General features: G+C 40.7%; 1 protein-coding gene across 1 annotated transcript; it reads left to right on the forward strand.

Annotated features, from left to right (window-relative positions):
• The first annotated feature begins 1,547 nt into the window (after window positions 1-1,547).
• Window positions 1,548-4,209, forward strand: LOC141008306 (fish-egg lectin-like). Its single transcript, XM_073480614.1, has 5 exons — window positions 1,548-1,675; window positions 1,804-2,046; window positions 2,157-2,371; window positions 2,496-2,620; window positions 3,576-4,209. The coding sequence occupies exons 1-5, from the start codon at window positions 1,621-1,623 to the stop codon at window positions 3,715-3,717; spliced, it is 780 nt and encodes a 259-aa protein (XP_073336715.1). The 5' UTR covers window positions 1,548-1,620; the 3' UTR covers window positions 3,718-4,209.
• Window positions 4,210-13,609: the final 9,400 nt, after the last annotated feature.

Genomic DNA, 13,609 nt, shown 5'->3' on the forward strand with positions numbered 1-13,609 from the left:
CTCTAACCTGTTACATGGACGCCGAAATGGAAAGTAAGACGTTTCGCTACACACGCTACTCATGCAGCCAGTGTGGACAGCCTGTTAGTTAACCTGGCAGAATATTTCCCTGCTAGTTTCCTGTGTTAGAAACACATTTGTTAACCTAAGTTAACCTTTATTGAATACAATTCATTTCTTTTAGTTTATCACTTATTCGTGTTGACCTCAGAGCCTGGCCATAACACACTATCTTGCAGATTGCAACCAACTAAACTCCCCTCACCTAAAGCTCTCGTATGGTGGTTTCTAAAAACATGTAAGGACCTCTCAAGGGCCACTGTTTGGTTTGTCCACTCTGGGCTACTGTAGGAACATGGCAATGCAACATAGTGGACTCCACAGAAGAGGATCCACTCAGTCCATAGATGTGATAGCATACAGCATAGCATATTTCTCAATTCAGTTCAATTCAAAGGGGCTTTATTGGCATGGAAATTATGAGAACAATACTGTCAAAGAACAATTTCAATATTTGGACAGTATACAATAACAGCAATATGAACAACAAAAAATATGCTATGCTACGATAGGCTAACATACACTCCATCCAAAATAATCATTAATAAATGTAATCATGAACTAATTAAACAAAATTAAGTTTTACTGCAGTTCTGCATGTAGTTTGTCCAGGTCGTGTTGCCATACTTACAGCAGCTGTCCAATATGGCACTGGTGCAAATCAGAATCAGTTAGTGACGACACTTATTCTAAGGTAAAGAAAACACAATTCTTTGTCTTGGGTGATTATACCCTAACCATATACCATATACCCCTGCATATATGATTTCTACACACTGGACCTTTAAATAGTAAATAGCATTGTTTGAAATTAAACCATCCATTCCCAAATGTTTTGGTTTATGACTCCTTAATCTAGTACAAGAACCTTGTCACTTTTCAGATATCTGAGTTGTTAGCAGAACCACTAAGTGCTTTCCCCTCTAAACGTCTTCATCTGTTCTCACTTTATCTGTTTAAGGGATGAAATCTTTGTTTAAATTCTCCCCACTCCCATTAACAGTTATCTTACAACCCACATTTATCTTCTGACTCTTTTGAAGGGGCCATACCACTAGGTTGGGAACCAGTGCACTGAATATAAAGTAGCTCTTAGAACCTTTTGATACATTAGTTAATCTGTTTTATTCGATCTGGAGTGCAGGATTTTTACTTGTACTGGAGTGTTTTTACTTCGCAGTACTGCTAATTCCAATCTAATGATGGACTAATAAAGCTTCCAGCGAAATCTGACTTCCCTGGCAAGTTGTCACACGCGGTTTCACAATAATCTTCTAACACATACAATCATTTCCTTCCACATTTTAAATGAACGGTTGCGGTAAATTCATGAAAACTAAAAAAAACCAGGCACAAAAAAACAACAAAAAAACCTACATCTTTCCTGAACACATTGCAGAACAAGCATTGAAGATTTTGCAACATACTTCAAGCCCATCTGGGAAGTAGAGTATAAAAGAAAGACAAATCAGATGGGATGTACAGCAGCAGCTCCACACAGCTACAGAGCTACATCCAAAGATTCACTGCCGACTACAGACACACAAACACAGAGACGACATGAGAGCTGTCAAAGCTTTTCTGCTGGTGCTGTGTTGCCTGGCTGTCAGTGATGGTAGGTCACTATAAGTTTCTTTTTTTTTAAATTACAAATTGAAGCAGTTTATGGTTAAATGACATTCAATTATTTTCCTTAAGATATATTTTACACTCACAACAATAATGATTTTGTCTTCACAACAGCCTGGAGCTGCGATGAGGGGACAGGGATGTATAATGCTACGCAGGTTGATGCTGGCCAGGGGGCAGTGATCGTAAGAGACACATCTGGCTATGTGTACTTCCTGATTGGATCGTCCTGGCACAGAATGAGCTCAACTGAATTCAATCACGCCTCAATTGGACCTGCAGGGCTTTGGGCAACGAGTAACAGTGGGAACAAGGTCTACAAATATATAGCTGGCAACTTTCGAATCGTAACTAGTGGTAACTATCATTATTATTATTATTATTATAACCTATTACATAGAGAGACTGACAGATTCAGTTACTGCGTGCTGATTAAATGACCCGTACTTCCGTGCATTTGTCTTCAGGTCAGGCTATGCAGCAGGTGGATGCTGGAGGTAATGGTCAGGTTGTGGGAGTTTACACCGAAAACAACTACTGTCTGAGAAGTACCTCTGCCTCAGCCTACAGTGGATCTGGCTCCCTGACCTGGACCAGCCTGTCTAAGAGTATGACGTACATCAGCTGCGGACCGTACGGATGCTGGGGAGTCATCAAAACTGATCAGATCTTCTTCACACGGGTTCGACAATGCAGCTAGTGACATATATCTTTTAACTCTTAATGGTGTTGTTATTAAGGAATAAATAATAACCCCATTCACTCATTCATCACAAACTCCTATCATATATGCTTCTTTATGACAGAATATGTCACCAACCTCCTGTGACCCCAGTGAATGGTCCGAGATTGATGGGGCTGCAGTAATGGTTGAAGTTGGGACAGACGGAAAAGTCTTCGTAGTGAATCGAACAGGGATGATCTGGGAAAGGTAAGCCAGTAACATTTGAGAGGATGATTTTTACTGTGTTTATAAATAAAACAGGGTTATAACCTGAAGCATCCACAACATGCTAGTATATCTAATATGTACAGCATGAACAATAACAAGAGTCATGTTAGTTATACTTGAATCCTTTCAGCTCAGTGTCCACTACAGCTTAGTTTATTTAAGGGGCTGTTACACAACAATGGTTTTGACAACTGCGTTTTTCAGCAAAGTATAGATTTGGTGCCCCATTACATTGATGACCTTTGACCGCTTTGTAGAAGACAGTGTTTGTGCACTCCGTGGTATTTAATTGCCAGTTACACCATTACCTACTAGCCTGGCATGTATATCACTGGGATTTCAATCATTATCACAATGTTGACGTATGAATGTCAAACTTCTTAAAACGGAAAGGACAACCTTCCCACATTTAGCAAACCTGTTGTAATGTAAACAGGGCCAGTCCCTAGGCCAGGGTGTTAAGAAGGCTTCCTGATAAACAACAAAGTCAGGAGAAAACCCCCCAAAGAAATTTCAATGCAGAATTTTTATATTTACAATAATAAACTCAGAAATATTTATCTTTACGATGTGTTAAATTGGTGGAGTTGTCATTTAAGGGCATTATATCTTGCATGTATGTGCACTAAATGAAAAGTTCAAGTCATGATGATAAAATGACAGTGTTGACTTTCAGAAGGTAAAGATTTTGACCTACACTCCTTCAGCTTTGAGGGCGATTCAAAAATGCATCATCACTGTATGATTTTAAAAGCGTGGCCTCTAAATACTGCATTTAATTAAGACATATATTCAGTCATAAATGCACTGTATACATGTGAAAATTGGAACCTTAACAGAATGTTCTTCTTTCTTCTAGTACCAGCAGATTTAGGGGAAAAAAGCATTGTTAGAATGAGGATTTTATATGTTTCACTGACTTCTCTCTCAACAGAACGGGCATCACCGCTAGTACCCCTCAAGGTACAGGTTGGAATCACATCTCAGTGTGTCTGAAAGTCAAGCACGTGTCCTATGACCTGGGCACTATGTGGGTCGTGACCGACATTGGTTTGCTCTTGAAGTGCAAACGGTAATGTCACCTGCATGCCAGGTGCTCAGTGTCCACCAATCTCTGTTGGTCAAGGAAGATTTTTTTTTTTAATCGAAAAAAATCTCTTAAAGTGATTTTGATTTTTCTGGCTGTCATCTGTATAACGTCCATTCTTCAGATTATTCAGTTAACAGTACACAATGATGCATGATTGCCATTTGATTATTTTTTCTGAATTGTACAAGCTGTGGTGTAACTACTCATTCAACTCCCTTCTATTCGGCTACTTTTTATTTTGACAACATTGAAAATTAAGGCTGCAAGAATGTATTAACTACAAGCAAATTACTTTTATTAAATACAAAAATGTATAGGATGGTGAAATATTAATAATAAATAATAACAATAAGCAGTGTAAGAGTACCTAATACATTAAAGATAGCCTACTTTAAAGACAATGGATACATTTTATCTCAGACATGTACCACCACTGGCATACTTTCTACTGTGTTAATAAATGACATGATGGAAGCAATTTCAGCTGACTTTTGTCATCTTTTGTGCAAAATCTTTATGCTGCAGTGTACTGTATGTGTGTATATGCTGTATTATTTGTCACACCAACTTTGCATTCAACTGGATCTCCTTCAATTTAAACAACCTGCTATTTCTTAAGAAAGTCATGCAGTAAGGCCCAGTGACATTCTGACTCAGTTTGGACTTTTTTCTTTTTCTGACAGTGGGTTCAAATACAAATTATGTTTTATTATCTGATTAATCCAGGTCCATGACTGAAATATGACAGTTTGATGTTTGTGCATTCTGCCAGGTAAACTAACAAGTAATCAGTGAAGACAAGGACTTAAAGCTTGGTAAAGAGACAAACAAAAAAAAAAGAAGCTAAATAAAGTGTGATTCTCAAGTACTGACTGCAGTGTTCAAAGATAAGGACTACAATCATGTTATCATGAAGGAAGTTACATTAATAGTTTGAAGTGATACCTGTGGAGCTCCTATAAATGTTTACATGTTTTTTTTATGACAGAGTTAAGTGTTTTGTCCACAACAGATGACGACAATAAACCTAAAAACACCAAACCAGTCAAACAGCAAGTGTAGGCAGAGAAGTATATAAATTGTGCCTATTAAAAGTAATTAACTACTTGAAAATGTGTATATTGTAAATTCACCAAAAAGTCCCACAGTTCAAAATGACTTTTCTAACAGTAAAATCTTTGAGTTAAAGGAACATCAGAAGGAACTTAAATCATCATTTGCACAATATTTATTTGATGTAAGATGTCAGATTTGTGATTTATACATGAAAAATGAGAGTGATGATGATATTATTTTCTCTCGTTCAGCCCGAACAGTCTCTTTCTTCACTGTCTTGATTGCAAAGATGCGTTGACAACTTCCTGTGTGTACGTGTGCGAGAAGCGTCCCAAAACAATCACAGAGGAAGAAGCAGACGATAAAAACAACATCCTCCGTGCTAGTCGGGCCGGGGCGCTCCTCATCGACGTGGACTGGTGGGTGAAGAGGGTGGTGTCGGGGGTCGAAGGGCGGGGCAGAGGTGGCGGTGGTGTACTCACTGGGTCTTCGCACAGTGATTTGGTGCCTGGGAGCGGGTAGGCTGCTGAGAGTTGGTCAGTGGTCTGCTGGGTCCTCCTGGGATGACTGGTGCATTGACGTCCACTCCCAGCTGCTCCAGGGACACCAAACACAGAGTCGTCCCGCACTGAAACACAAACACAGATCAGGAATCATTTGGACCTTTACATTGTTGGTAGCCTTATTGTTGTTAATTTGTGTAAACATTATAAACATTGGAATAACATTCATGAAGGTTCCTATACTAAAAATAACGCTAATGTATGGTACTGCTATAGTCTCAGTGAAGGGATCACTTACTCAGCCCAGTGAGAGAAAGCTGACCACCACCAGCTGGTCCTGGTCATCCATCTGTCGTCATGGACATCCCGGATGTCCCATGTCGTCGCCTCTTGCAGGCAGGTTGGTGCAGCGTCTAAAAAAAAACAAACAAAAAAAGAACATAGTACAACAGAATGAGTGACATAATCAGTCTTTGAATTACTGGTAATAAGTGACATGAAGACTTGACATGAAGTTTTTCCTCACCTTTGTCTGGTAGAACCTTCTACACCTTCTAAAGAATAATACTTAACAGTATGACAGAGTTAGATTTATAATCTCTGAACTTTAAACGAGTGAAATTCAAAATCGAAACACTTTCATTCAACCCTGTTCCTGGGGCAGCCATGCCCTGCATGTTTTAGACGTTCCCCTGCTCCAACACAGCTGATTCAAATGAATGGCTGGTTATCAGAGCTTGACGACGAGCTGACTGTTTGAATCACGTGTGTTGGAGCAGGGGAACATCTCAAACACGCAGGGCAGGGCTGCCCCAGGAACAGGTTTGCAAAACACTGATCTTCAGTTTAGTAAAGGCAGAAATAGACAACTTTCTCCCGTCCTTGTGTTTCCCTGTGGTATTGCTGTTCAGGCCACTGTGACAAAGACAGTGTTAGCAACATGGCTACAGCTTGCAGCCTGGCTACTGTCCAAAGCAAAAAACAACCGTAAGAATCCCAGTTTTACCTAGAAAACCTTGAGCTGCAACCAGCCCGGTGGCAGACCGACTAGCATAGTAAAAGCGAGATTTAGATGAAACCAATCTATACAGCCATCACACTGTGCAATCAGTATTTAGTTGGGAATTAGACTCAAAAATCAACTTACAAATTGGACTCTTAAAGCAAAAAAGTTGTCTATTGCAATGTTTTTTTAAAATAAAAGCACAACCACCGTGTGTGCTCGTGTGTGTCCTTGTTGGTGTGTGAATGAATGAAAGAGTGACCCATCAGAAAGTGCCTTGGATTAAAGCACTTCAAGAATTCAGTTAACTCAAGGATCGGTCTTCCGATCCGGCAGCAATCAGGGCCGTCGGTCCTAATCTGAGTCACTGTCATCAGACGCTGCCTCGTACGAAAAAGGACGCATCCAGTGTCCCCTGAGCGTGGAGGGTCCGAGGCCAGAGGTGGAAGGAGCTGAGTCCATGTAGCTCTCATCGTCACTCCTGTTTGAAGTGGAAGGAGCAGACTCCTCATGGCCGTCTTCACAGTTCCGCCGCTGCCTCTTCATACTTACCTGCTCCGTGTGGCTGTTTTCTTTGCTCCTCTTCGCGGAGGAGGAGCCGAGGCCCGAGGTGGAGGGAGCGAACTCTTCTGAGGCTCGACCTTCTGGAGGTGGTCCCGCTCGGTGCGCGGGATGCTCCTGGCTCCAAGGACCAGCGACAGGAGGGGGAGCAGGAACAGGAGGATCCTCTTCTCTCCATCCCTGCTGAAAACCTCCTGGGGGGAGCTGCTGAACGAGAGGGGAGTGAGGCCTGATGTCCTCTTCATCATCCTCTTCATCATCCTCTTCATCATCCTCTTCATCATCCTCTTCAAAGTCCTCTTCATCCTCAGAAACTGACCCATATCCAGAATCTTCGCTCTCCCAGTCGTCATCTAACTCTTCATCCTCCTCCTCCTCCTCCTCATCCTCCTCCTCCTCGATGGCAGCCAGTTGACCGCCTTGCTGGGGAGGGAAGCCTTCACCTTCATCTAACATACCTACCTCATCCTCACCTACCCCTGGAGGCAGATCTTCCTCCCTGTCGAACAGCCAGTAGATGTCAGGGAAGCCGACTGCACGACGTTCCTGGATGTAGTACATACCAGCTGAGGAGGAAAAAGTTCAAGCTAATTTTAAACATCTCTCATAACTTAAAATATTTGGGATTAAAGCAACCAACACAATAGACTCTTAAACTAAATGTACTGTGATACACACACCAACACACAAGAGGCAGCTCACAGTAATATCAGACATTGTGCAGTTCTGTCTCAATGAGAATCATTTCATGCTGCGTTCATGGAACACTTAATGATGAAGCATTGTTTAATGAGTCGTGAAAAAACTTGTAACTGTTAATTTGCTGGCTTTGGAAGAACCTTTTTCACAATGATGTAAACTTTGACTATAACAACAACGACGACATTCACATATATGGCTGAAGAGTTTGAGTTGTAAAATAAAAATCGTCTTTTTTGTGTGTTTGGAAACTTAACATGACTGAAAATATGACATAAGCCTGTTTTACTGGTGTATTTACACACATAACTGATGGACACAAACTTCTGACAACACTGAAACATCAATGTATTAAAATGTATAAAAACTCATTTGGATGTGATTATTTCTGGATGAACAAAACACCACTGAAAGCATACATGTGTAAATAAAGACATTTAAAATGAGAGCAAATGTTTAAAACGCCATTCTCGTGAGGACCTGATCCATGGATCAAAATGATGTAAGAAAAAAGGCCAGACTGTGCGCATCCAGAGCTCTTCAAATATGCTGAAGACAGACAATATAATAATAAGAACAACAAGAATATGTTCAAAATGTTGTCGGACTTTTAGTATAGGCCTACAAAAAGAAAGAAGTTTCACTCATAAGGCGCCCGTGGACAACGCTTTATAACTGTTGGAGGAGGAGCTCAATCGATACGCGCGTATTTACGCACGGCACTATCCACTTTTCTTTGGACGAAAATTCAAGCAACGGGAAAGACGAACAGTGAAAATAAGACAACGCAGGAGGGACTAGGAACAAATCATACAACTTCCAGACAGGACGTGCGTTCCACTACATGCGTCATTTCGCACAGTGAACCATGGGTACACTGATTAAATCATGCGCAACCAACAGCAGAGCTTCTTCAAAACAACCACAACTACCAACTAGTAGTTAACAACTCGTTATTCCCTCAGTGTATGAGCTGCATGTCACGGCACGTGTAGGAGACTCAGCGCCCGCACATGCAGTCCCATTCAGCTGTGTGACAAATACTGTAGAGCTACAGGCTGCTATCTCCAAATTAAAAAACAGGTCTAAATAAATAAATGAATAAATAATTAATTAAAGTAGTTCATTTTATCATATAATTTAAAGTAAAGCTTCAACAATCAAACCAAACTAACTCAGGGCCGCACACAGAAGAAGGATCACGCCTGTGCGTCCTGACGTCGTTCGGAGCCAACAGTTCCATCGTGTCCATGGTGCACAAATTAAACACATTTTCAGCATTTTATGACATTTGGCCCGGTCGCCATCTTTCTTCTCAAATTTTGATATAAATTTGGAAAATTTGATGCCCTCAAGTAAAAAAAACTGTGTTTTCAAGTCAATGCACTGATTGTTCACACAGTCCACACCTGTCACGGGAAATTTAAGACATTCTATCCAGCAAATAATCATTTTACACAAGAAATCGTCCTAATAGCATGCTGTGAACTATCCACCTTTAAATGAATAAAGTCAGACGGATTTCTGTACGGATAAAGCTTCAAATCGTTTAAAATAGACGAATCATTAAATAAAACGATAAAATAAAAAATATAATATATATATATAATATTTACAAAATAAATATAAAAGTTGTCTTACCTGCATGGTTGTAGCCCAGCACACGGCCTCCTCCCAGCGGGAGGAGTCCCTCGTTGACCCGAGGTCCACCGATGGTCATTTTTAACCCACAGGTTGACTTTCAATCGCTTTAGTTCTCAAGAGAGAGTAATCCTTCCACAGTTTGGGTTTGTAACAGGTCAACACGTCAACTTGTGCAAAATCCAAGTGTAAAAGGGGACTGATACAGGTCTGCAGCCCTTCGTATACACCACCAACATTCTGTTTCCATGACACTTAGTGACGCGCGTGCCAGAGACACTAATTTCATAATTTGATATATTTTTTATACATATCTTACTTTTTAACACTTGTGTTTTTAGTTTTGAGTTATTTGTTTGTGAGCATGGTGTGTTTCTTTAACTTCTCTAACAATAACTCAGAATTTAACTTCAACATCAAGTTATTAAAAAATGCTACAGTGAAAATACTTGAAAATCTAAATCATAATCAACTTTAGTCATGCCTCTGCCTTGTGTATTCCCCCCCCCCCCCCCCCCCCCCCCCCCCAGTCTTTCGTATTACAACCATGGTGTTGTGGACCCTAGGTCAGAATAAAAGGATGCAAAGCAGATCTGTTTTTTGTCTCTGGTTGCACAAAAGCACAGAGAAAATCATTTTTAAAAAGTACTGCAAAATGGGCAAAAGACTGACTTAAACTAAAAAGTTTTTCACCAGCAAGTGAGCAGACTACAATCTAAGGAATCTCACTGAAAACTCTCCAGCAAGGAGGCTTCAGCACCATGGAGAGAGACGATCAGAGTTCAGAGCAGCAGTGGATGTGACAAGGAAATGCCGTCATGAGTTAAATGCTTTGTTTTACTGCTCCATTTGCATAATTATTGAGAGATCAAAGTCGTAACAAATGCCCACTTAACTACAAACAGTCTGTGTTTCATCAGGTGGGACATTTTACACCAGCTTTTTGTCAGTAATATCTGCCTGTTGTGTTGTGTAACAGCGTTCCCAGGTACTTCCCATATGGGTTTAATGCTGATTTCAACACATCACTTTCCTATAATGAGATATCTCAATCAAATAATAAATACACAAGGACATGTTCAATTCTCTGTTATGTGTTCCTTTATAATACTGATTATCTTTTCAAGAAGTGGTTTGATTGGATTACATGGACCATATCTCTCCATTATTTACCTGTGCTCCTTCAGTTTTTATTCATTTCCACCATGTGTTGTCCCTTGTCTGGTTTTCTCATCTCCATGTTCCTCATAAATGTCCTACTATTGTTAAGAAGTTTGAATTCACATGAAACACAAACAATACTTCTCTCCTGATTCCTTATTAGAAAGCCTTCCGTGCAGATGCAGCAGTCGACCAGCAGTTGCAGACTTTTTGCATTGGCCTTTGCATCAGTTTTATGTGAGGGAGCCAGGCCAGACCAAAACAACATGTGACAAAGACAGCACAGAGGCAAAACCTTACAGGCCCACAGTTCAGGTGGAGATCCACTGTATCTGCAGGACCTCACACAACAGAGACGGTGACGGTGCAGTGCAGCAACTGCAGAACTTGGTACCACCCCAATTGTGTGTCTGTCCCACACAAAGCTTTGGACACCACTGCAGAAGAGAGGAACTGTGAACATTGCTCAAATTAAGAACAGTGCTTGACACTGAATGAACAGGTTGTTCTAAGGGCAAGGGAACAAAATATACTCACATTTCACATTGACTTGGTCGCGGGCGCAGTGGCGGACTCAAGATGCTTGAGGGGCAGGGGCAAAGAAAATGGCACCAGCTGTATGCGGTGGGGCACCAGAGCGCTAAAAGGGCACTCGAAGAGCACCATAGAGGGCACTTTATTGTGTTTTATCTACCACAGGGGCATTCGAGAGGGCACTTTCGCAGTGTTTTTTCAAACATGGGTGCACCGGAGCCGTTGCAGTGGGTGTCATTAACCTTAATGTGGAGCTGACATATCCATTACTCTACTGAGTGTTTCTAGTAAGCACTTGATATAATGCCAAAGAATGAATATTGCACTTTTCATCCAATCAATAGCCATTATTCAGTTATGCTGTATAGAGGCTGCGAATTGGAGCAGGGCCTAGACAGTGTTATCAGTGACTGTCCTTGGTGATGTTGTTGAGTTTAAAAGTTTATGTTGATCATGTAAGATGGTACAAAGAGAACCACTGAATATGACTCTAGCTTGCCACAACAAACGTTTCTATAAAGTAATACTCACGTTTCAAGGCCTGGTGAGTCTGGCAGTCTCATAATTCTAAATTCTTACCCAAAGAAATTTGTAGTTTGTATTCAGGAAAGAAATGAACTGCTGCACGTTATGTTGTTATCATGTTGTTATCTTATTATCTATTTTAATCTAAAAACTGTTTTATTTATGAGCTGTGGTCCTGAAAAGAGGCCAAAAAATCATTAAGTAAAATATTTGTAATAGCATAAAATTGTAATTATTTTCCACAAACATTTATATTTGGTGACTATTTGTAGAAAAGATAATGAAAAAAAAATCAACATTTCTGCACATCTGCATAATTATTATAATAATTAATACACCGCACTACATAATTACTGTGCCACAATAAATAAATCAATAATACTGGTAATAAGAATAATAGTAACAATATGATGATGGTACTGATAGTGAAGGATGATAATGATGTAGGTGACGAAATCATAATGTAGAGTTAAATGGGCATTTCATATGACTGCCAGGCTACTATTGGAAATTGAAGCAGTGAATTGACATGTAATTTGTTGTTGAACATGTTGAATTTACAATAAAACAGGGCAGGCAAAGCTGAGAAGCAGGTGGGCCTACAGACTGACAGGTAACCACTCATAAACCATGGGACAACCTGACAAACAACGAATGACAGGTCAAGTATCAGACTCTTTAGGGGTGATTCTAGAGGTCAGACAGATGATAGACTGATGACAGGTGAAGAGAAGGTGGAGATGATGCAGAGTATGTGGGGAACCAAAAACAGAGAACACTGTGTTTGGGCTGAAACACCGCCACCTTGTGTCCAGCCGTGTAGCTGCAGCTCCCTGCTCTGGGTCCTGCAGGCTGCTGCCTCTCCCTCTCAGCCTGAACAGAGCTTTATTCCATGCAGGTACTCGAGCTGACAGCTGTCCCGCTGCACACTCCTCTCTCTAGGATTACCGAAAAAACATCTTTACCAGACGCTTATCCTTACCCGAGAGCCTTCAGGGAGCTGTCTGCCGCTCTGAATAAACTGCTGCTAGATAACAGGTTTAGCATTTTTATATCCATTTACATGAGATGTTTTGTGTCATTAGTTTTAGCCACAGCTCAGCTGAGGTTAGCTCAAGTTCACTTACCTTGGTCCTCTTCTCTCTTTCCACCAACCAACCAAATGTAGCATTTTTTTCTCAGTTTCAAAGTGTGAAATTCATAAGCAGAGAAAAATGCTGGTTTGGACAACCAGTCCTTGTGGGATTTTGGGGTTGCAATGTTACTCTTACCTATACCAGTGCCCAGTCGATTGTTTGGTCAGCCTGGACTGCTCCCAGCTTCACTAAGATGCAGGTTTCATTTATATCACCATCAATTAGGTCGACATTAAAGTTTTCATCAAAGAAGATTTTGTCTTCCGATGGGTTTTGACATCTCTGCATCCACTGATAATGACATAAACTTTACGTTACCTGCAGTACTCATCACTCCTGGACTGCTGGACCACTAAGCATATCAGCTCGATCCATTGAACTGCCCTCTGCTCCTTTTATCGTCTCCAGTTTATTCTTTCTTTGAATCTTTATGATGCCTGTAGACCCAGGATGTTCCGAGGTTTTACTGTTTACATCAAAACTTGACCTTGAGGAAAATGCTGTCTGATGTCTGTCTTTATGAGACAGACATGGGTTAGAGCTCACCCTGACCTATTTATTGTCACTTGCAGCAGATCTCATAAATGTGTGAAACACTTTTAATCGTAGATGGTTGAAAAAGTTACTGCAGCATGAATTTATCAGGGGCATAGTGTCCATCACTACAGAATCGACAGTAATTATATACAGAGACAGATAGATATAATAGATATGTTATAACAAAACTGCCAGCCCCTATAGTGATGTAGTCATCCAATGGGAGATTTTAAGAAATCACCGGATGCTATAAAGTGAGTTCACTTTTTAAACTACTTAAAACGGTACAACAGATGTCCAGTAGCATTGAACCTCAGATTTAGAAAAGATTACTTCCACGGCCATGTTCCTTGCTTTGACTCACAGTTGGTGCTACATTGTTCATACAGAGAATTTACTGATGTCCGTACAGTTTTTGTCCAAGTGCTGAGCTCAGCATCCTACCTCTGACCAGTCTCTCATGACATGGCAAAGGTTCACAATGAACACTGCATTTACCTACTGAGAGAGGGCGCCAGGGAC

The sequence above is a fragment of the Pagrus major genome, chromosome 14 (genome assembly GCF_040436345.1).
Source record: "Pagrus major chromosome 14, Pma_NU_1.0".
Lineage (NCBI taxonomy): Eukaryota > Metazoa > Chordata > Actinopteri > Spariformes > Sparidae > Pagrus > Pagrus major.